The sequence below is a fragment of the Mus musculus genome, chromosome 3 (genome assembly GCF_000001635.26).
Source record: "Mus musculus strain C57BL/6J chromosome 3, GRCm38.p6 C57BL/6J".
Lineage (NCBI taxonomy): Eukaryota > Metazoa > Chordata > Mammalia > Rodentia > Muridae > Mus > Mus musculus.
In genome coordinates this window covers 75,515,822-75,541,504 of record NC_000069.6, presented here as the reverse complement: position 1 = coordinate 75,541,504, position 25,683 = coordinate 75,515,822, and the positions used below count along the sequence as shown (strand labels likewise).

Sequence of the window (25,683 nt, the reverse complement as noted above, 5' to 3'; positions counted from 1 at the left end):
TTCAAACGGAAAGTGTGGTATCAAATTAGCTTCTGGGTATAATAGCTAGCAATTCTCTAATTTTGATAAGACAGTTTCTAGAATTTGTGGTTTCCCTTTACTGTAAGTTACTTTTTCTCCTTTCAGATTGCTGTTCTTCTTTGTGTACCAGTCTTTATCACATACACATAAAAAAGGGAAGAAATTCGGCAGTGAATGAAGATTCCTCTGCATTTTAGCATTGCTTTTTCTACTGTAGTTGGCTTTTGAATGAGGATGACAATGGAAGAGATGAAGAATGAAGCTGAGACCACTTCCATGGTTTCTATGCCTCTCTATGCAGTCATGTATCCTGTGTTTAATGAGGTGAGTGTACATTTAAGATTGCTGCAATTCCTTAATGTCTGCCACTCTTCTTCCACATGACAGACATATATATGAACTGAAACCCCTGTGTTGGCTATTGGGTCTAATCCATCCATGCAGTTGAAGAAATAAAAGTAAATAGATGTGTTAGTCTTAGTGGAAGAGATAGATGGTACCTATAAGTTTCTAAATCCAACATTTCTAGTAAGTACTATCAAGCAAGAAAAAAAGAGAGAGAAATAGGTAGATGGTCTCTATTTTAGGGTTCAGAAAAGGCCTCACTAAAGGAGATATGTAGAAGTCCAAAAGGACAAATGAGAGGAGAAACAAGTACATGATAGGTAGAATGGCAGGCACAAAGGTCATAGTGACAAAGTCATGTTTAAAAATGGATTTCTGGGATGCTGTTGCATTGTGTCTAAAGAAGTCATGGAAGCTTTTTTATTTAAGGAATTGTCTTGAACGCCGCACAGTTACATTTCTGGTTTAAATTAATATACTAATATCTGAAGAAAATTTTAGATCTGCAAGTCCCTTAGTTAATTAATTCCTTCCCTGTAGTCATGAATGGCGACCTTGAATAGTGAAAGTATTTTACTAACAGAAAGAAGACTAACATTTACAGTTTGTGTCCTGTCTCTAAAGACATTGGCTTTAGCTAAAAAAAAAGAAAAAGAAATGTAATTTTTTTTTTTTTTTTTTTTTGCTACATGACAAAATTTTTTTTAAATGACCAATCTTATTGTTTCTAAGATAGCTGGAAGCCGTAACAAAAATGCCAGTGCAGTTTTAGAGTGTTATTTTTAGACTCAAATCCATTTTCCCTCACATTATTGGGGTTGATGCACTTGATATTTTATGAGCCTAAACTTGGAGTGAGTAGAGAATGATTTCTTTATCCTTTTTGATATACCATGCATATATTAGAGTTATAAATGCTACAAAATACTGTCAGATTGAGAGTCCTTGTGGGAGAATTCAAAAGGATAGTATAAGTAAAAGTTTTTGTCTCCATTCCATAAAAGATTCTGGAGGCAGAGGATTTAAGGCTAGTAATATTATGAGTTAGTATCATCAGAAATTCATCTTTTGTTTTAACATGCACAACTACAACCAAATTCCATCATGTACTAAAGGATGAAAAATGCAATAAGGTGTGAAATCTTGTTTCATCATGTCCAGAAGGGAAAAAAAATGAAGTAAGTTGTGGAGTCTTGTTTTCAACGGAGTCTAATTACTTAATGTAACCTTTACCCCTTTACCAAAAAGAAGCCCTACACAGGACATCCATGCACACTATTTTTAAGAACTTACCCTTATGACCAAACCTAACTGCACAAGAGGTTAGAAAATCCAGGAATGTTTGCTTACCGAGGAGAAAGCCTCTCTTGTCAAACTTGTCCCTGTGGTCGTCTCCTCTGGGGCAGCTCTCAACAAGCTGATAATTAGATCCACCTTTTTTGTTGTGATACTTCATTTCAAGTAGCTATTATTAGAAGGCAGTACTTCCTTGTGGTAAATACCAAGTGTTTATTTGCTTAGTACTCAGCTGGGCCATGAGTTTAAGAGAAAACAAGCAATGGACCTGTTCTCAAGAATCCACTAGGAACAGAGCTATTTAAAGATATGTAATTAACTTTGTGCCAGGAGTGAGAAGAGAAGACATCCCTTAAATTAGATAAGCAACTTGAGTTTGCAGTAGTTAGGATTTGAACTTCTTACGTAGTCCATAAATCGTTTTCATAATTTCGCCCACGGGTACTCTGTCTTTTAGGTCCGTGCATCCAGCTTAGTGTCACTACACAGAGTGTTGGATTGGGGAGAAATTTCAGTTTAGTCGGCTAGGTTGAGTCTTGATTTGAGAAGAGGCAAATTCATTTATACAGCATTAGTTTTATCTTCCAGTTAGTAAAGAGAAATGAACGAAGGCTAGCAACACAGGCCAACTTATTTCTGTGTATGAAGGATCGCTATTTGCATCTAGACTTTGATGTGAAAATAAGGGGTTTGTATTAAATGAACTATTGGGATTAATTTTGATGAAAATTTACTCATTGAGGAAAATTACTTATTTTACTCATACGTAAGAGAAATTTACTTCCAAGAAAAAGAAGGGGCTGTGAATAGGCTGATGAATCTCTTCTACATAAGTAAAGATGGTGCTGTTTTCCCAGTTAGATCTGAACACACATGTGGCTTCGTGGGCATAGACATGTGATTCAGCATTATCTAGGAGCTAATTTTTAAGAGTAAGGTTTGAAAATGAAGGGGCTGACTGGCAAATGGGACATTGCTACAGCACATTAGTGAGGTCTGTCTAGGGGTCAGTTTGCTGGCCTAACTTTGTAGTGTACTTTTTAAAAACGTACTTTTGAATACAAGATAGTATTCAAAAACATGCTCTAAACTCTTATTTTAGGAATGGCAATGATACTTAAATTCCCTCTTAACAGATGACATCTAGAATTGGATGGAGGAATACAATAGAAGTGTTGGCCCTTCATGTATAAAGTTTTAGGTTAAAGATGATATATTGACTGCTATTTTTAGCAATATGCTTGTTAAAAAATATTCACATTATCTTTTAGCATTTTGGTATTTTAATATAATTAAATTAAAATTAACTATAATTAAATAGTGAATTAAATTCATAGTTAACTATAGTTCAACTATGAATTTTCCTTATGGGTACTAGTGAGAAAATTATAATTTATCTTTACTAATCTATACTGTACAGATTTGGATAAAAATAGTCAATCAGGGACAAGGCAAGACTACCCACTTTCATTCTATTTATTGAATATAGTACTCGAAGTTCTAGCCAGAGCAGTTACACAACAAAAGGTCAAAGGGATACAAATCGGAAAGTAGGAAGGGAAGGGTATCACTCTTTGCTCATGATAACATAGTATATTTAAGCGACCCCAAAAATTCCACCAGGGAACTCCTACAGCTGATAAACAACTTCAGCAAAGTGACTGGATATAAAATTAACTCAAATCCGCCACCCAAAAAAATAAACTGAGAAAGAAATTAGGGAAGCGAAACCTTCACAATACTCATAAATAATATAAAATATCTTGGTGTGGCTGTAACCAAGCAAGTCAAATATCTATATGACAAGAACTTCAATTCTCTGAAGAAAGAAATTAAAGAACACCTCAGAAGATTGAAAAATCTCCTATGCTCATCGATTGGCAGGATTAACATAGTAAAAATGGCCATCTTACCAAAAGCAATCTACAGATTCATTCCAGTCCCCATTAAAATTCCAACTGAATTATTGACAGAGATAGAAAAAGCAATTCTCAAATTGATCTGGAATAACAAAACATCCAGGATACCTAAACTAATCTCAATAATAAAAGAACTTCTGGGGGAATCACCATTCCTGATAAAAATTACATGATATTAGTATAGAGACAGACAGGTAGATCAGTGGAATAGAACTGAAGACCCAGAGATAATTCCACACACCTATGGCCACCTTTTCATTGACACAGAAGCCAAAACCATCCAGTGGAAAAATGACAGCATATTCAACAAATGGTGCTGGTTCAAGTGGTAGTCAGCATGTAGAAGAATGCAAATTGATCCATTCTTATCTCTTTGTACAAAGCTCAAGTCCAAGTGGATCAAGAACCTCCACAGAAAACCACATACATTGAGTCTAATAGAAGAGAAAGTGGGAAAGCGCCTAGAACACATCAGCCTGGGGGGAAAGTTTCCTGAACAGAATACCAATGGCTTAGGCTCTAAGATCAACAATTGATAAATCGGGCCTCATAAAATTGCTAAGCTTCTTCCTGAAGATCCAGCCAAACCACTACTGGTCATATACCCAAAAGACGATCCAACATATAACAAGGACACATGCTCCACTATGCTTATAGCAGCCTTATTTATAATAAATAGCCAGAAGCTGGAAACAACCCAGATGTCCTTCGAAGGAAGAATGGATACAGAAAATGTGGTGCATTTACACAATGGAGTACTACTCAGCTATTAAAAACAATGACTTCATGAAATTCTTAGGCAAATGGATGGAACTAGAAAATATCCTGAGTGAGGTAACCCAGACACAAAAGAACTCATTACTGATGAGTGGACCTTGAAGAATTCAGACAAACTAAACACAAGTCCTCAACAATTAGTAGATGGAATTTTACCTGAAGTTTCTTTATTCTGACATGATCAGTTTGGAGTATGATTTAGTTAATGCTATGCTGCAAAATAGGCATACTTTTTCCTCGGTTTTCATTGCTAAAATTGGAATAAATAATATTTAATTCAACAACCAATGAGAATAATTAATGCAATGTATTTAGAATAATCCTAGGTATATGTTGCTATAATTATGGAAATCTTACCCAATATTTTTGAGAAAAATGTAGTCAGCATAAGAATATTTGCGTACTTGCCAACAGTGTTTTAGCAGATGATTTTACAGTGCTTAGGTGGCCCTTCTTACCTGCTTTGTCATAGTGTTTAAAAAACACAGGAACTTTCCTGAAACGAGCACAGATTTTTCTGTATAGAGCATAGGTTATGGCATTGTCCTTTCTGTGGCTGCTAATGTGCCAACTTTTAAATCTGATTCACCATATTCTTAGACAATACACCTTGAGATTTTAGTGTTGTGATATGGCCCAGTTTAGTAGGATCAATAGTAGGATCAATAAGTTTGGAGGAGGTGTAAGGATGGTGTCACTATGGGAAAACCTAATCTTGTCTTATGTTGAGGAGGCCAGTAGATTTGTATGCAATTTAGAACTAATTAACTTAATTCTTTGGACCTTAAGAAAAAAACCTTTCACAAGAATATATGCAAAACTGTTGAAAACGTGAACAAAGGCTGAACTGATATCTTTTTTCTTTTTTTCAACTAATCATGAGTTTGACAGCTCATGTGATATTGAAAAATATGGGAATGAACTGATGCTTCTAAAGGGATTGATGCAATAAGTGAGCTACTGAGAACTGGAAGTGCATTTAAACTTTAAATGTATTTTATTAGTGAACCTGAATTATAAATTTGGCATTACAGTTGATAATAGTAAGTATTCAAGATCTGTCCTCAAAGTTGTAGCACAAGGAGCTATAGATCCTATTGGTAGACTGTGCGACTGAATTGAGAGACTGATGCTGCCTTCCTTAGGGATCCTTCAGCTGGCAATGTTGCTTCGCCTCGTAGTGAAGATATCTTAAGCACTCTTTTCTCTCATTTGGAGTTACCCCTTCCTTTCAGTAGTGACATGAAATGTGGCTACGACAAAGCAATGCCAAGTTTTGCTTTGTTATCTAGTGATGCAAAATGTAGCTCTAATCTTCCCTCTTTAAAACGAACCATGTGGTGTATATGCTATCAATTGCTAGTAATCTAATAATTTTGAAACAGACCAGGGTTCTAGCCAACAACTATAACCCCAACAGTTCACATGATTTTACTCAGTAATAAGTATTGGAAACAAAAATGCAGTTTTTTCTTCTGTTTTAGACTGACATGCAATTGTGTGTCACGTGTTACCAACTCTGAAGAAATTAAGTGGTAGAACTTGTAAAGATAGTTTTAAGAAGCCAGGCCACTTCAAGATCAGTTTAGATACTATCTCCTAAAAGTAAACTGATGATAGTCCCACTTTTCACCTTTTCAAAGTCTTAATAAGGACTGAATAATTTTTCAACATTGACTTCTTACACATGATAGAACTCAGGGGTCTGTTAATTCTTATAGATATTCAACTCCAGTGTGGAAAGTGATAAAGGCTGCTTGTGTATAGGCCACACAGCCAAGATGATGGCATGAACTCTGTCTCAGGACAAAGTTGGAAATTTGTATCAGCCAGTTTTCTGTATGTAAAATTATGAAAGGTATATTATGAAGATTAGAGACTATTCTGTAGAAAAACACTCGACAAGCACTTAGTTGATGATTAATGAAATGGCTGCTGTTGTTAGAATGTTCTCAGAACTTCTGTCAGGAGAGAGATGATGTAGTGAATACAGTTTTGTTATATCTTCGTCACAACTGAGAGGCATAAAAGAAGTACTTTTGTCGGCTAGGTAAAAGTCTTTGCTGCCTAAGTGCAGCAGAGTGCCTCTAGATATTTGAGACAAGTTTTGATGAGTTCATTGAGATGATAACTTACTTCTCTGCAAACAAGAGGTCTGGGCTTGTGTGTGCCTGGCTACTTTTGGGTATTGGAAACCAGATGAATAAGGAAATATGTTAAGTTCATTGCAGATAATATGGTGTACAGTATACTCCAAAATTACTCCCAACAGAGCTCTGCTGAAGTTTACAGTCTTCTGATCTACTGAGACTTGTCTAACTGACCTTCCTGTGGCTACTTTCTTAGTAAGATAGAAATACTCAACTATAGTCTAGAACTTGGAGACTTCTGTACCAGCTCTTCCCTTGCTGTTCTGGTCTCTCTCCTTTTACTTGCATTTCAGTGAGGGTGCTACTTAGTCATTTATTAATGCCAGAGCTAGAAGGGACATATCTGACTCAGACCTTTAGCTGATGAAAAGCAGGCAGTAGGGTGTAAACCCAAGTATCATGGGCAGTCAGTATGGCAATATTCATCCTATCGGTCTAGCCCAACTTTCATACATACCTGAGGTTAGATGAGTTGTGCTATTACTTTAACCAGCATTCACTGTAATTACATGAACTGTGTTGTTCACTATTACTGTAAGTTGGCTTTACTAGCCTCACATATAAAATAAAAATCATTATATTTAACCTTTTAAAATATTGTACTTTTACATATATGAGTGTTTTGGGTGCTGCATGTATGTAAGTGTACTATGTATGTGTGCAGTTTCTGCAGAGGTCAGAATGAAGTATTAAATCCTCTGTTAGAGATAGGTATGAGTCATCATATGGGTCCTCTACAAGAGGAGGGTGGGTGCGGTTATCTGCCCTGCTATCTCTGCAGCACCTACGGTTAATGTTTGCTTACTTAGAGGAGTAGATGACAGACAGAGGCAGCACTGAAGTTCAGATGACCCAGGCTTTAGTTTAAGGGGGCTTTGCTTTGTTTTGTTTTGTTTTGTTTTGTCAGCACTGTTTGCTGAGTGGCAAGAAAATTTTGCCAAAGCTTAATCCTTGACTGAGAAATTAGAGTAATTAAACGTAAGTAAATATGAGCAGAATCCAAATACATGTTTCCCTTCACCCTTTCAGCATTACTTATATTCACACAGAGAACCATAACTAGGGAATCAGAGCTGTAAGTTTATTCTTAATCCTCATTATTTTTATGAATTCAAGTTGATGTGTTTATTGTTTCTTAGCACTTAGAATTCCATGTCACATATTTATATCATGTATTCTGTATCGTAAATCTTACTTTCGGGTAAAGTACATCTTATTTTAAAAAAAATTTTTTTTACAGGGTTGAGTAAGAATTTTAATTTTTTGAAGAGTTCTGACTTATAACTATTGACATTTTTGCTTATTGTTTGATGGATTTATCATTAATAGAGAACAAAACATCAGAAATGTTTTTCCCCAAAAAACGCTTATACTAATCATAACTTTAAACTTCTCATTGTAGCTAGAACGAGTAAATTTGTCTGCAGCTCAGACTCTGAGAGCCGCTTTCATTAAGGTGAGGTACATTCACTTCTTACACTTATTAAACTGTTATACGTAAATCTAAATACCAGGTGATTGTTGTTAGTTTTAGATTACTTAGATATTACTTATGCTTTGGTCTATTATATAAAGCTTTGAATACTTATAAAAGGCAAACAACAGCAAATGGTGTTTCAGATGGTCTCTCTTAGATGTGCATTTTTTACATTCTTTTTTAATTACTTCTTAAAAACTTGTTTTAAAGTGTAAATTAGTTATACTTCAAATAGTTTAATATTGAGATATAAAATCTACCTCATATATGACAGACTAAGGTTACCTTGAGAATATAGTTAAGACTTTTCAGGTGCATTCCTTCCTTGTCCTTAGACAGAGCTGTTGAGCTGTTGTTCATTACTGGTGACTTGTTGAGCTCTAGGAAGTAGGACTGTTCAAACAGTCCTGTCCTGACGATACAGGTTTGGTGACATTGCTTTAAAATTAGCAGAAGCTAGCTTAGTATTATTTCTTATACACTATAAAAACAATTTCTCTGTACACAACCACTAGAGAAGAATTTGTTCTCAGGGTATATTTCTGTTGTTTAGCTCTACTCTAGAGACTCAATGTACATTTTGAGCATATTGTTTTAAAATGTTACCTGCTTTCTCAACTAACATATATGTTTGTGTGGCCCCAAATTAATTTTTATTTACTTGGAAATTCTCATCATTAATTAAAATATGTCTTTTTTAAGTCAAAATATGTTAATGTTTAAATTAAGAATACGCTTAAATTTTTTGTAGCTGTTCCTTTTAGTGATATTCAAAAAACTGGTAAAACAATGTATCCTTGAGGAATTTTCTTATGACATTGACAAAAATAGAGTTGTGTGACTAAGACAGACCTGCGTATCTGGGTTTGCCCGCGGGTACATTTAATATTCACAGCACTGGAGTTTTAGTGCTGTTTTGCTTTATTTGTTTATCTACTACTGAGTCTTAAAGTTACACAAGTCTGACCTTGAACTTCTACCTTCAAATGACACTTTGGTCTCAGCCTTCCTCGTACTGGAAACTGTAGGCATATACTATTCTGCTTCATGTTCACAATATTTCTTAATTCAAAAAATGGTGAAAATTATTTAAGAGGAGCATGAATCTCATATTAAGTAGTGATTTATTGTTAACTATCAAAGCTAGGTAGATCTCAAGTAAAACTAATGAAAGCTATGCAGGAAAGGTGATTCTGTGTTTTTAAATTTATTTTTGAGAACCTGGAGAGAGAGCTCAAAGGTTAAAAGAACTTAATACTCTTCTAGAGAACCTAAATTCAGTTCCTGGCACCACCCCAGGAGGCTTCCAAGCTTCCCTAACTGCAGCTCTAGGGGACTCTATACCTCTAGCCTACTCGAGTACCTTCACTCACATGCACATACCTACCTGTAACCACAGAATTAAAGAAAATGAAAAGGAATTTTTAAAACTTTCTTTTTGAAAATGACAAAGAACTTTTGCCAAACTACTTTTTTATACCCATATTTCCAGTTCTTTTCTTATACAGTGGGTTTTTTTTAGTCACATCGTATATTATTTGCAGAAAAAGAGGATTAATAATTTTCCCAAAATAAATATATGTCACAATTTTTTATTAAGATATACATTCTGCTTGATTAGAAGTACATTGTCCTTCTTGTCCGCTGCAGACAGGTTGTGCTATCTCCTACATTGATAATCATTGGCTATGAAACAGCTTTTATGCTGTGGGATGTTTTTCTCTTGCATTAGAGTCTTCACAAAAGTTGAGTACCCATCAAGTTCCTGGTTGAAATCTTTCAAGTGCAGAAAGCATCTCTGATCTAAGAGCAGAATTTCAGACATATTGATTGAATTTGAGCTTTTGAAGATTTAGCCAGGACTTTAGCTAGAAGACACTAAGACAGTGGTTTTCAACCTGTAGGTTGTGACCCTTTTGAATGCCCTTCACAGGGTCACCTAAGAGTATATTGATACTACGATTCATAACAGTAGCAAAATTCCAGTTGTGAAGTAGCAACGAAAATGATTTCACGATTGGGGTCACCACAACATGAGGAACTGTATTAAAGGGTCGCAGCATTAGGAAGGCTGAGAACAACTGCACTAAGACATAATAACCAAATATTGTGCCCAGCCGCCCTGCAAACCTAGTGGACAGTGTGAAGTGTTTTAGAAAAGTGAGTATTGTGATATTTAACATCTGTTTACACTATGAACTTCTTTTGAAGTAGTTTGTGATTTCAACATACTAGATTGATCTGCATTCCTTTAAATGATGTCATATCTTTGTGGAACTACTAAAAGCAATTACCACAAAGAGAAAAAAATCAATGTGCAGAAAGAAATGAGAATTGTGCCAATCTACGTCCAGTGTTTGAGAAACTACAGTGCTCAGGAAATGCAGACATCCCATTAATACATTAATACATACATATATTAATACTAGCAGTGAGATAAAATGCTGTCCTTACTTGTGTACAAAGTTTTGGAGGTAACTGAGTTAGTAGGGTGTACCACTTTGCTAAGATATTTGTACTACCTAAACTACTTAATAAGCTTCATTTGGCTCTCTGAGCTCTGAGAACTGGCAGAGTTCAGGGCCTCGTTGAGACTTCTCATTTTCCAGTGCTGACCTTTTGCTGTGCCAAATCAAACTAGTATTAAAAACTTTGTGTGCAGACTTTGATTTAATTCTTTCAGCACTTTAACTTAATTAGCAAGCTGTTTCTTTGCAGTTATTTCCTGTAAACATCATGCCCCCAAGATAATTCATTATGTAGGTGGATTTAATGCTTCTTGGACAAGGAAGATAAACAAGTGTTATGAAATAAGCATCAAGTAAAATTGTTGGCAGTTCAGGAAACTAAGACTATAATAGAGCATTTAACCATATTTGAATCATTTTTCTTTTGAGAGTTGCCTTGGCAAAACAGAATTTAAATGCTTCATTAATCATTTATCAAAGTGATAAGCGTAGCATTACAAGTACAGTGATCCCACCATTCACTGAGGTACATGTGTTTATTTTGTGCCTTTCCCCACTTCAATTCACAACCTCCAAGGTATTCTTACTTGATACCTCATACAAACAAGAGTATTTTAAGAAAGTGATGAAACAGAAAAGAGAAAAAAAAAACAAAAAACAAAAAACCGGATCTCAGTGACATTAGAATGGAACTGCAAAGTCAGAGAGATTAATTGTGTTTGAAACTAAGGAAGCAGAGTGTCACTGAATCATGATTGGAAATTACATGATTATTGGGATAAAAGAAAAAGCATTATATAGATTTAATTGGCAGGCATCCTAAAAGAGACACACTTTCAATGTGATTTAAATTCTTTTTTTTCTAATGAAATAGGCTAAATTACTATGAAAATGTAAAATTTGCCTTTTTTAATTAATCTTGGTATGGCTAGGTTTTAATGCCTTAACATTCAAGAACCCTAAGAAATGTACATTTATTTACCATGCTCCATATTATTTATCATGCTCTGTATATAGCTTTCCAGGGTACTATATAGAGGGCCTGTGAGAAGGTTCCATGCATCAGTGCAATTATCAAATAAACCCGATGTGCAAAATCCCCTGAGCCCATGCTAAGATGGAGGGAGAGAACTGACTCCCCAGAGCTGCCTACTCACTTACACTTGCACATGTGTGCTTGCCTATGGCCAAGCAACCCATTTTACATACACACACACACACACACACACACACACACACACACAAACACATACACACACACACACAGACACACACACACCAATAACAATAAATGAAAATCAGTTTTCAATGAGTGATACTTTAAAAACTATTGAACAAAATATTTTGCTATAAACCTAAAATAGGCAATGGGAATTATTCTATAGAAAAGTAGGTAAGGGAATAAATCAATTTTATTTAAAAATGCAAAAGCTACCCTAGTGTTTTATTTTGCATTTCCTGGCACTTAATTCTAATACAGCACATCTTCCAAAAATACTTGATAGGAATTATTACTGCCCTTCCTTAAGATGAAATGTTGTATATGCTAAAAGTTCTCAGTGTAGTCATGAAAAGAGTAATATATATAATAAAGAGATTTTGTCATAGTTGTTAGGTTGATTGAAAGAGGACATACTGGAGAGGCAAAGGATGCTGGGTGCTTCTGTGAGTTTGCACATAATAAAAACTTCTGATGCATAAGCTAAACAAAGCTGATGGCGCCTTTCTTAGCACCTGGGTCAACAGTGCTTTCTTGTCCTTATAAGTGATTAAATTCAGAACAATTAAATTTTAGCTTTAAAATGTTGATCACATTTCTATGTATCAAAACTAGCGATTTTTTTTCTCAACAGAAAAAGATTAGAAATGTAAGGGTTTTTTTTTTTAACCTTTTATTGATTCTTTGTGGGTTTTGCATCATGTGTGCCAGTCTCACTCATCTATGTCATATCTGCCTTTGTCCTTAAAACCTCACCCCAAAATAAAAAACAGACAAAAAGCAAAGCATAGAAAATATGTCATTGTGGAAGCTGTAGTATGTCACAATGCTTTCCACGGTATATCCCTCTGTCAGAAGCCAGAGATCCTGAACCAGACTATACTCATCGCATGTTCTTCTTCCAGGCTGAAAAGGAAAATCCAGGCCTCACACAAGACATCATTATGAAAATATTAGAGAAAAAAAGTGTAGAAGTTAACTTCACCGAGTCCCTCCTTCGTATGGCAGCTGATGACGTAGAAGGTATCAGAAAGAAGCCTTGTGTGCAGTTCTCCGTTCTTGAGAAGCCCTTCCTCCAGACCATTCCCATTGGACCAGACAGTCCTCCCCATTCCTTCATGCTTCTAGTGCCGGCGGTGGTTGTTACCTGTACGAAGTAGACAAGGAGACCCTTTAACTTTTCTGTATTTGCCAGACTTAGTGATGTGATGTATTTGATACTCTATGCTTTTATCTTTTTACCCATTAATATAATGTTTAACACATTTCAATTTCACTGGAAGTTCTGAGAAATATTCTCTGTTGCATTTGAAAGAAGTGAGCCGTTTGTAAGTTGATGAGCTTCCTATTAGTCAGCCTGGTGGTAAGCCTTCTTATCTACCAGGTCTGACTGAAACTTCTTTTTAAAAAGCCATTCTGTGATCCCAACCTATATGTTGGGCTCATATTGGTCTTTGTTTTAAAATGAAATGTTAAGAATATACTGAAAATTGTAGTAAGTTTGTGGTTATAATATAGTGAACCACAGTATATTTCACATTGTAGACATTTTAATATAATGAGCCATATTATATTCAACACTATACAAGTTTTAGTATGATGAACCATAAAATACTCTACACTATAGGGGTTTAATATAATGAACTATAGTGCATTCAGTACTGTAGGAGTTTAATATAATGATCCATTGTATAGTCAATACTAAAGTTAATGAAATAGACTTAATATATTCCACATTATAGGGGTTTTAACTTTCTGAACTCAAATCTCCCTTTTACAGATATATAAATGACCTCCTTCATGAATTTTGTTATTTAAGGTTTCATGGGACATGAATATAGAATGTTAGGACTGATGAGTTAGTTAAGCCTCCTCTTTTTTTGATCAATGGATGGGTGGATCTTATTAGGCTTAACCATATATCTCAAAGATGTGTAGTCTTATTCTGTTTTACTTCAGAGATAATTTTTGCACTGGACCAAGTTGAACTTCGTTTCTCTTTTTGGGCTCAATGACTTTTTTCCCACTCTCTCCTTCCTTTGGTCAGCATTGAGAGTTCTTAGATTTGAATTTGTCAGAGTCACATGATATTTTTTTATTGTGTTTCTGTTTTATCAGAGTACATGATTGAGCGGCCAGAGCCAGAATTCCAGGACCTAAATGAAAAGGCACGGGCACTTAAACAGATTCTCAGTAAGATTCCTGATGAGATCAATGACAGAGTGAGGTTTCTGCAGACAATCAAGTAAGTGAAGTTTTTTGATTTGTTTAAAAACAAGAATCATTAATTAATTCAATTAAAATATTAGTTTGGAATAAAATCTGAAAATTGGAAATGTCATGGACTTTGAATATAATGGCCTCAGAGTACCCTGTCTTTAGGATGTTTAAGTGGCACCAATGACGTAGTGGACTAAACATAGTAATGTAAACAATAAATTAAACTTTATGTGGTGGTTTGAAAAGCTCTGGCCCCCATCGACTCATTCTTTGAATGGTTGGCCCATGTGTAGTGTAGGGAGTAGCACTTTTAGGAGATGTGGCCCTGTTAGAGTCGGTAAGACCTTGGAGGAAGAATTCTTGGGTCCTCCAATACCAAGTCTGCCTGCATAATGCCATACCTCCCGCCATGATGATAATAAACTGAACCTCTGAAACTGTAAGCCAGCCCCAACTAAAGGTTTGCCTTTATGACCTTGGTATTGTGTCCTTTCACAGCAACAAAACCCCCAAGACACTATATAAACAGATTCTGTAAATAACCTGTATATTTCAGATAAAAATAAGTGTAGGCACTATGTTGGTAGCAAGAAAGTTCCAATGTTGTTTTTATTTCAAAAATGGCATAAGTCACTTTTATATAGATGTGAATGGCATGTTTTGATATTTACCGAACTGAACTCTAAATTCCTGCTTTTGGGTTATAGATTACATAATAAGGGCTAAGAAGCTGATTGGTAGCCAAACAGCAAAAGTAGTAGTTCTAGAGAACTAGGTCGCAGACTTGTGGCCCATCTGTCTTGTTAGGTTTCCAATGCCATGATAAAGACCCTGACCAAAAATGCAGCTTGAGGGGGAGGCTTATGTATCCTACGTCACAGTCTATTGAGGAAAGCCAAGGCAGGAGCCTGCACTCAGGCTCTGAAGCAGAGGCCATGGAAAAATGCTGCTTACTGACTGGCTCAAGCTTACTTTAGATACTTCATGACTACCTTTCCAGGAGTACTCCCTCCAGCATCAATCATCCAAGAAGAAAATGCCCCACAGGTTCACCACAGCCAATCCTATGGCTCATTTGCCATTTTCTCAATTGAGAGACCCTAGCTTGTGTCAGGTTGACAAAATCACCAGCCTTTGACGTTTGTACTAGTGGTGGAGAAAATATTTTCTCGCTAAGTGTCTATGGTAATTCTCTTCAGCCTCCATAGATAGAAAGCAGCACAAGCTGGAATAATAATATCTCTAATTAATGCAATGTTTTGGGGAAACCATAGGTAAAGATTTCTGGGAAGCATAGTTTTATTAGCATGTTTCTGTGGCATAGGCTAAAATAAATTGTGTGTTACCTTGAAACCATAAAAAGGAACCACATAGAGTAAGTGCCAGGTTTGTGTTCAGGAATAACCTGTTTAACTTTGGTTTCAAAATGCTATGTTAAATATTTGGAGCATATGTTTTGAGTGATAAGGAAAGAAACGATATTATGTCACAGTGTAAGCCCTTTTCTGTATTAATATGTTAATGAAATAGCATTAATAATTATTCCTTTAAGAGATGAGGAGAATGAGCCACAAAATGTAAGTTATATCCTAAGGGTATAGAATAGTTTGAACCATAGTAGACTGATACCAGCATTCTCTGTGCTATTTTCTGTCCTAACACCTTTTCTAGCTAAGTGTCTATGGTAATTCTCTTCAACCTCCATAGATAGAAAGCAGCACAAGCTGGAATAATAATATCTCTAATTAATGCAGTGTTTCGGTGAAGCCATAAGTAAAGATGACCCCCCCCCCCATGGGAAGCATAGTTTTATTAGCATGTTTCTGTGGCATAGGCTAAATTGTGCTACCTTGAAACCATACCTTGAATTCTTGAAACCTTGAAACAGGTTTCTGCTATTTGAATGAAATGTGATAATGGATATCATCTATTGAATGTGAGTAGATTAGACAGGAATATTACAGTGAACACCAAGGCAAAAACGGATAGAAGCAGAGCTGGAATCCTCATGACAGTTTCTGTCCTCCTACAGCAGTGGTTCTCACTCTGTGGGTGATGACCTCTTTGGGTCACATATCAGGTATTCTGTATCTCACATATTTATATTAGGGTTCATTACAGTAGTAAAATTATAGTTATGAAGTAGTAACAATATAATTTTATGGTTGGGATTCATTCAACATGAGGGTTGCAGTGTTAGAAAGATTAAGAACCTTAGGGAGTCTCTTTAACCTGCTGTGGCTGAAGGGAAATAGTGTGCAAGCTACATATGGGAGAGTTTGCCCATAGTTTTTAACGAAGGCTTAGACATTGCAGTTTTACTTCCACTTTCTGAATGTATGTACTAATAAGCACAATTGAATTAAAAAGTAATGGCAGTGGAAATGTAGTTTGTATACATTTCAGGATTCACTTGTCTTAAGGTTTGGTGTATTCAAATTATTTGGAAAGGAGAAGTCAGTCTTGTGTGAACAGTGCAGATGGCTACAGTTGAGCTTTTTTTAAAACATACTGTACTTTTCATATTTAAATTAGTAATCATACTTTTCCATATTTTACCAACATTAAGCGAGTATGACCTACTGTACCAAATTTTATGAGAATATAAATCTTGCTGTCAGTTATGACAGATTTCATCTGCTGTAAATTATTCATAACTATGAGAGTTACATTACCTCAATTCTTTATCTGGCTCACTGGCTCAGTATTCCTTTGTGTTGTAATGTTCTTTTGTAATTTGCTAATTCTCAGGTGATTACTAATATAATTCAATGTCCCTAGTACAAACCTTGGTGCTATAAGTAAGAATGTTTTACTATCTATGGATAATGTATTCAATGTAAGTTATTTCAGGATTTTTTCAAGAACATTTTTCAACAACTGGGTAAGTCACTGTGGTTTGCCAGATCTCCTAGTAGTCCAGGCTTAGGGCTAATGTTGGTCAAAACAGTTTATAAGAGTGCTCTATACCACTAAGTTAGAAGATCTTGACCACATATTCCCAAATACTTAAAATGTGGCTCATCCACAGAGTACCTGGGGAGGACTCTTTCTACTCCAACCCCATCCAAACTTATACAGGCTCTTAATTGTATTATAACAGATATACAAGAATACAGAGGTTTGTATGTAACAGTGGGGTGCCATGTGCTGTCCAATGCATGTTTCCCTTAGGTCAACTTTAAAAATCCTAGGTGGTTTTTGAAAAATTGGTATGTAATTTTTATGTATAGTCCCCCTACTTACTATGCAGTAGCAGGCCATAATATGCTCCTGTCTGACTTAGTACTCAGTGATCGTACTTAACCTGGACTCCTCCCTCCTCCGCAGCATCTCCTAACAACCACTCACTCTCACCTTTTATCAAATCAACTTTTTTAGACTCTACTTACAAGTGAAATTATATGTTTTTTTTTCTGTATGTGTTATTTCACCTAATAATAGAGTCTAATTCCACTCATATTATCATAAGTTACAGGATCCCACTGTTTCTCACTGTTAACTAGTATCCAATGCATCTCTACTGTGTTGATCCATTGAGCCAGCAATTGATAAACATCAGACTTGTTTACTATTTTGACTATTTTGTGAACAGCTCTTTATTGAACATGGGAGTATAGAACATCTGTTTGATACACTTATTTCATCTGTGTTAGCTATGTACCCAAGCAGTGAAATTACTAGTACTGTTCTCTACAATAACATGCTAATAATGAACACCCCACCCTCAGGGCTTGTGGCTCTGCTTTTCTCTATCTACAGCCTTGCCAGCATTCGTTACTTTGTGTTGATATCACTGTCACTCATCCTAGGGTAAAATGATGGCTTATTATGCTTTCAATTTGTGTTTCTTTGTTACTTAGCGGTGTTGTCTTTTCACCTACTTTTAGTATCATTAGTTGGACCCTGGTGTTTTAAAAAATGTCTATTCAAGTTTCTTGTCCATTTCTTAGTTTTATTATTTTGCTACAGTGTTGTATGTTTTTTTTTCTGGTGTTGGGATAATATTGTCTCTTAGAATTTCTTGGGACGTTGGAATGAAGGAGAATTTGGTATATTGTTAAGATGCATTATTCAGAAATTGACGAGTAAAGATTTTCTTATGCTTAAGCCTTCTTCTGTGCCCCACATAAGGTAAAGGCCTTTTTCACAGTCCCTATCCTAAGGTCTGACATTACAAAGTTGTCTTTGCCTTCAGAGAGAGTCACTGGATGGAGCAGTCCTAGAGTACTGTCATGTAGCTGTGGCCATTATCCACCAATCTCTGCCATGCTCCAAGCCCATGGGCAATGAAGACCAGCACATTGGAGGATTAGGACCAAGGCCACTTCTTGCAAAGGCTCCTGGTTTTCAGTATATATACAATCATGGAAAAATACTACATACCAGTGATGCTACTAGATTAGAAGTTTATGTTCCCAGGTTATCTAGAGCTGTTCAGGAAGCTCTGCTAACAGCACAGCCTGGGGAATCTCCCAGTATCATGCATCCTATCAAATGTGGTCTGTCACTATGCTGTGCTGCTTTAGATTGAGAGCTTCTGCCAGGGTTTGTTGTGCATTAGTCTCAGGTATACCTCACCCCTTGTGGTAGCCAGCAGTGTTGGAAGCCAGACTAGTTAGATGCCGAGACAGTGCTAGAATCCCATTATGAGCACAGGCCTAATTATAGCTGTGCTACTTGGGTGGTGAAGGGAGCCACAAGGTTAATAATGCAAAATTGAGTTGTACCTTAGAGATCTGCATAAGTCTTAGGAGGACATACTCCTCAGGTAACATAAATATGAGTTGTAGATATACAGACTTCTGCCTAAGGTCAGAGCTGGTGCTAGGCTGTTTGAGCACTTTCTCTCATACAAAGCCTCAGTGTCTCTTATCTCTTAGGTGCTTTGCCTCATTGTGGACTTAGACCTGAATAATGAGACAGAGCTGTGCGAACTTTCCTGTTCTGTTCTTCCTCCCAGCTTATTCTATAGGGCAGAGCTTATTGAGGCTATCAGCCTCCTGGCCTGATGCTCTTCTAGAAGCTAAGTTCCTGGCCCTACAATCAAGTTAAGTTACTGGGACTTTGTCTAGCCCTGGGTTCCACTGTGACTTTGCTAAAGCTGCTGCATCCTTGGGGCATGAACAATTTTCTTTTCCTCTAACTGCAAGGTACCTTGCTCTGTACTGGGCTTCTTGAAGCTGAAAGACAAGGATGATGGCAATTCTTTCCTTCCGACCTCTTTAAGTGTAGCTAAAAGCAGACTCTCTAGTCACTCACCTGATTGCCCTAGCTTTGTGCAGATATTTTGTTATTTGTGATAGCTCTTTAATTTGCTGTATCTGAGGAAAGCCTCACTAGAGACTGATTCAGCAGCCTGTCATCATGCTCACTTTTCAGATTCCCAGTTCTTAAAAGCAGATACAGATAGACTCTAGCAAAGCCTTTTCTCTTCTTCCTGTCTTGCTGTTCTTTGCAGTTAAGCAGTCTGTTTCTGGGCTGCTCGCTTGACCTGCCCTGTCCAAAAATTTCTGTTGCATTCACATCTTTCGCATTAGCCATGACAACAAGTTAAAAATTACTTTTTTATAGAATACTAACATATGTGATCTATGTGTTCACTGTTACCTTCTTTATATTTATTTTAATTAGCTCAATATGATTTTATTGAAACTTTCATATGTAGAGATTTAACATTTTATATTGGTTACAACTATAGTTTTTCTCAAAAACACAGCAAATTCTGCTGACACTATTTTGCTGAATATGATTGACTATGCCCTTCACAGCAGTGTAAAATATTGAAATTGCTTGAAGATAGAGAGGTCCTTACATGATTTAGGCTGCTACTCTTAAATAGGAGCTGCGATGCTAGCAAGTGGCCAGGTGACATTTCTGTGTGAAAATAATTCTACTTCAGTAGGGAACGTTTTTTGTTCTAGCCTAATGTCAATGGTTTACATATAAGAGGTGGTATATATTCATCATAATGCTTAGGGAAAAAAGGCATTACTATGGCAGGATGAGCTGAAGTACCTCATGATCGGAGAGAATTAAGTATGCAAATGAGCACTTTGAGGGTCTGGCAAGGCATGCCTCAGTTGGTAGAGAGCAGTGTGCCTTGCATGCATAAAAAGCAAGATCCAATCCCCAACAGTGCACTACACTTGGGATGATTGCACTCTGGATATGGAGCCAAGAGGATCAGAAAAGCTCAAAGCTTTTGGTTACATGTAGAGTTCAAAGCTAGCCTGGTTACTTGAGAACATATCTCAGAAACAAAACAAAAAGATACATGGATATAGATATATGAATAGCCAACCATGTGGTGCATACCTTTAATCCCAGCACTGAGGCAGAGGCAGGATAGGTAATCCATGGCAGTTTCTGAGCTACAGGCCACTCTGGCAGGTATCAGTGGGGGAAGTGGAGTGGCATATCATGATTCATAATTATAAATATATATTTCTTAATGTAGATGATTTTAAAGATTTTTGTTGTTGCTGTTCCTTTCCAAACAGGGATATAGCTAGTGCAATAAAAGAACTACTTGATACAGTGAATAATGTCTTCAAAAAATATCAGTACCAGAACCGCAGGGTAAGTTGCTTGTTGCCATTGTACATATGGGCAGTTGTTTTATGACCTTTGCACTAAAGGGTTTGGCTTGTGGAAATTGTCTCATTGCATTTGTCCTCAGATGTAAATGTTGTGTGGTTATGTGAGTAAACACTCCTCAGACCTACGGACTATAAATCATGCCATATTCATTGTTGCCATTGCCCTTTGACTTGGCCTTGTGTGCTCTTCTTCTGTCTTAGCCTGTTTTTCTTTTTATAAACATAGGCACTTGAACACCAAAAGAAAGAATTTGTAAAATACTCCAAAAGTTTCAGTGACACTCTGAAGACTTATTTTAAAGATGGCAAGTAAGTATTGTCATTTATACTTCTCTGCTCTAATTAAATGAATGTTTTTCTGGGATATTGGAACCAGGTTATTTGGGCCAGTGAGAGGTCTCCATGGGTAAAGGCTTTCACAGCCTGGCCTCACAGCCTGAATTTAATTCCACACCCACTTGGTGAAAGGGGCCGGGAGATGGAGAAAATTGAATGTAAAAATTAAAACGGAAAAGCTCTGTCAGCTAAGCTCTGTCTTCCATTGTTAAGAGTCGAGTCATCTGATTAACAAAGGCAGAGGATTGGAGAGTGGCTACTGTTCTTACCACAACTTAAAACCTACAGTAAGGATTTTTGACACTTTCTGAAAAGGACCTGATAATGAAATGTAAATTGTACAGTCTTCACCTGAATGTGGTTGGTTGGTTTGTTTTTTTTGGGAGGGGAGAGGGGGGCATTTGGTGTTTTCCTTTTTTGATATTAAAAGATAAAAAGTAAATCTTAACTTACTGGCTTGTACCAGCCCTAATTTTTTTTTCTTAAACTTTAGTAGCATCTGATGGTATGGGTCTACTATTGGGGTTCAATAATTGAACATTTTTTTAAGATTGTTCAGTTGCTGTCAAAGGTACCAGCCCCTTGAAAAACTAGTACACAGAGGATAGGATTTAATAACAATAATTCGCAATCCTCTCTCCATATTAAAACCATCCTGGGTCAGTTTTTAAAAAGCTCATTGCCACAGTTCCACTTTGAGAGATTTCTACCTTGACTTGAATAGGAACATGGTCTAGATGTTTTGTAAATGTGTCCAGGTGGCTTTCGAGTGATCCCAGGCTAGAGATCCATATTGCTAAAGGGAAGATAAAATAGCTAAATAAGAGAACACTAAAAAGATTGGAAAGAAGACAAAAGCAAATGACTATTTAAGAAAATGATATGGAAATTGTAAGTGGAACATTAGGGGTTTTTTTGTTGTTGTTGTTGTTTTTTAAATTAGGTATTTTCTTATTTTACATTTCAAATGCTATCCCAAAAGTCCCCCATACCCTCCTCCGCCCCCCACGCACTCCCCTACCCACCCACTCCCACTTCTTGGCCCTGGTGTTCCCCTGTACTGAGGCATATAAAGTTTGCAAGAGCTAGAGAAAGTACCCAAGGAGCTGAAGGGTATTCATCCTATTGGAGAAACAACAATATGAACTAACCAGTACCCCCAGAGCTCGTGTCTCTAGCTGCATATGTAGCAGAAGATGGCCTAGTCAGCCATCATTGGGAACATTAGTTTTAAGTTTATACAAAACTTCCTATAGAGCCCTGTGTAGATCTAGGGATTGTGTTTTGTATATGTACTCAGTATTTAAACAGATAGTCTGGGTTATGACATCTGCAATGTGCTTTCATACAGGTTGTTGACTGGACTTTAGTTAAGATGCTAGAAATTATATTGAAAAAGACATATACTTATGTATATATATAAAGCTAGAAAATACTCCAAACAGGCACCGCAAACCTTGAAGTTTTAAGATCCCATATAAAACCACACATTTGTGATATTAGTATAAAATATTTTAAAAGTACATGGATATAAAACTTTTACAATCAGTTTTAATGTTCAGGCAAATATAAATATTTTCATTTATATTACAAATTAAAGATAGTTACATTAATAGTTTTATGTTCCATATGCAAATTCAAATTGTTTAGGGAAAATGTTTTGTGACATAGTTTAATAAACTAAGCCCAAATAGCCGAAGGTATGATTTAGATAAGGGTATAATAATTTCTAACTTTAATTAATCATGTACAATGAATGTTGAAAGGCAGGAGTTTATAGTTCACTAATCTAAAATTTGTATATATTGATATTAAGCTTGCTACTATTTTTCCAATCTCTACAGCTCTAAATTCATTTTTTTTTTTTTTTGTTTAAATGTTGTGAATTTTGTACTTGCTTACTCCAAATGGAAAATTGTTAGTGGAGCAAAATCTTTGAAGACATCTTGTACTAGGGAGACAAATTCTCATTGACTCAACTGGTGAAGATCCAACCTTCATCCCTGGTACAATGAGGGACTGATAAGGCTGTATAATGAGGGAACCATGAGCCTCTGAGAGAACATCCTGGCTCTTAAAGTAGCTTTGTCCCCTTCTCTCATACATTACATCTTCTCACAGTTTTCTCTCCTTCCACTCCTCCTGGTCCCTCCCCCAACCTCTCCCCTCCCCCAGATCAAGTACTCCTCTGCTTCCCTTCCAAAGGGGGAAGAGAGAGAGGCAGAGAAAGAACACAAGAGTGCAGGACTTATCTGGCCTCTCAAGGGATATCTACCAAACTAACAAGATAGAGAAGACTGGGATGGACCCTCATATCATATCTGGACATGACAACTCAGTAGGAGGAAAAGGATCCCATGTGCAGGCAAAAGAATCAGAGACAACCCCCTTCCATTGTTGGGAGCCCCACAAGAACAAGCTATACCACCATAAAGTATATGCACATGACCTAGCTCAAACCCTTACAGGCTCCATGTTTGTAATTAAAGCATCGGTTAAAACCATACTTTTGTATTTGTTGGACCCCAGGTACTAAATCACATGTTTTTAGGCAAGGATTAGATTAGGGTAGGTTAGAAGTCGTTAACATTTCTTTATCATGCTCATTGATGCCAGATGTTACTGTGCCATTAGATCTCGAGGCTTAGTGCCTTGCATGCTTCCGCAGATCAGGCTAACCGGGAACCTCAACTCTAATCATCACTTAAGCACATCAGGTTTTATTTTGTTAACAAAATTCTTTTTAAATTGTATTTATTTTGTACAGCTGAAAACAATCTGAATCCTCCTGTTTGACCAGTGATCTGTTTAGCCTGTAAATGGTTAAGGGGTAGCAACCCTACAACCCCTTACTGCCAGTCAGAACCACCAGGGGGCAGTGGTTCCTAGACGCTATAGTTTATAACCCACATTAAATTCTCAACTGGAATGAAAGTTTACAGTACTCAGAACTTACTTGCCTCCCCCTTTCATTTTATTGCTACCGTTAATATAACATTAACTATAAATATTTTAGTTTAAATAGTGAATTTGAAAAATGAAATTAATGATTGTTCTTTTTCTTTTTAAACAGGGCAATAAATGTGTTCATAAGTGCCAACCGGCTAATTCATCAAACCAACTTGATACTTCAGACCTTCAAAACTGTGGCCTGAAAGTTGTATATGTTAAGAGATGTACTTCTCAGTGGCAGTATTAAACTGCATTTATCTGTAAATTTTAAAGTTTGACTGTATAAATTATCAGTCCCTCCGGAGGGACCTAATCCAGGATGTTGAATGGGATTATTGCCATCTTACACCATATTTTTGTAAAATGTAGCTTAATCATAATCTCACAATGAAGATTTTGCATCACTTTTGCTATTATCATTCTTTTAAGAATTATAAGCCAAAAGAATTTACGCCTTAATGTGTCATTATATAACATTCCTTACAAGAACTGTAAATATTGGTGTTTGTTTCTGACATTTTAACTTGAAAGCGATATGCTGCAAGATAATGTATTTAACAATATTTGGTGGCAAATATTCAATAAATAGTTTACATCTGTTAAACATTTCTTTACTTGAAAAAAGATGCATATATATATGTGTGTGTGTATATATGATCAGAAGACCAAGACAACTTGGTATAATGTTAAAGATCTTCTAATGGGAGCTTACTAGCAGTTTATCAAATAATAAAGGAACAAGAATTCCTATTTTTTGTCCTTAATCACTTTGAGCAAAATGTAGTCAGTTAAAATACTTTTGTTAGTTGTTACATATCAAGAACTGGATATTTTTTCACTATTTCCAATCTTTATAGACCTGAGAAGAGAGATGAAGCTACGGGGTCTTCGTACTGTAGTAACACTTCAGGTTCATGACGCTTTCTGAGTGGTAGATGCGGCTCCACGAAATTACTTCTGCTATACTAGGCCCTAATAAGCTTTGCACATTGTCCCCAGAGTAATCACAATTTAAAAAAAAAAAATTCTAATAGTTGTATTGAGATTTTTATCAGTGTTAATATAATATATACTCTTTAAATATGTATAGTTTGTTTCACACTAGAGAAGTTATAAGAAAACTATGTATCGGTATTCATGTTGAGTGATTTGAGTTTTTAATTATAAAATAAAGGGAAAATCAGGTTTTGTTCATGTTTTATAAAGAAATGAAATATTAAAATTTGTTGACAGAACTTTGCTATAAGACAATTTAGTTATTTTTGTTATTTAGTTGTTTTTAGAAAGTGAATTTTTTTAGATTGCTGTCTTTGACAGCATAAAACCGCCCTGTTAAATATAAGTCAGTGTATGAAAGGAAGCAAAGCAGAAAAGACAGATAATTGAACTTACAACCTATGAGTGTGTTCCTAATTTGATTTGTGTTTATTGAAAAGACCATTGCAGAACCATTAATTTAGCATAGGCTAAATATCTTTAGTATTTTCATCAAAACTCAGCATTTTTTGTTGGAAAATGTAAGGAAGACAAGTGTATGACTGGTAGAAGACTCCTAACCAACAGTCTCAACTGCCTTTCTTGTATTTTCATTCCCTCTTAGAAGGTGCCAGCCTCATTTTTATAAGTCTTCTCTTTATTCTGTCATCAGCTGCATTGGCTTCCACTGTAGTGAAACAAACGTGTTCATAAAGAGGGCGGATTCTGAGAGTCCGTTATTTCTACAAATCCTAAAAGATCTGAGGTGAATCAGTAGAGACGGATACGGTTTGCTTCCCGTGGCTTCTGAGGAGGAGAATGGAAGGAAACACATGATTCTGGTGTTTCTATGTTGAGTGCTATTGACAAATGCAGTTAGTACAATTGATCTGTTCAGAGTCCTATACTTAATCATCTTCATTATA

The 25,683-nt window shown here is 36.2% G+C and overlaps 1 protein-coding gene across 1 annotated transcript in view; it reads left to right on the top strand.

Moving 5' to 3' along the window:
• Pdcd10 (programmed cell death 10) overlaps positions 1-25,015 on the top strand; it is a 40,363-nt gene extending 15,348 nt beyond the window's left edge. The window contains exons 2-8 of the mRNA NM_019745.4: positions 127-345; positions 7,911-7,964; positions 12,578-12,695; positions 13,791-13,917; positions 20,396-20,474; positions 20,721-20,803; positions 23,904-25,015. Of these exons, the coding sequence (NP_062719.2) occupies positions 250-345; positions 7,911-7,964; positions 12,578-12,695; positions 13,791-13,917; positions 20,396-20,474; positions 20,721-20,803; positions 23,904-23,985 (639 nt within the window). The 5' untranslated portion in view covers positions 127-249 and the 3' untranslated portion in view covers positions 23,986-25,015. The remainder of the gene's footprint in view (positions 1-126; positions 346-7,910; positions 7,965-12,577; positions 12,696-13,790; positions 13,918-20,395; positions 20,475-20,720; positions 20,804-23,903) is intronic.
• Positions 25,016-25,683: the final 668 nt, after the last annotated feature.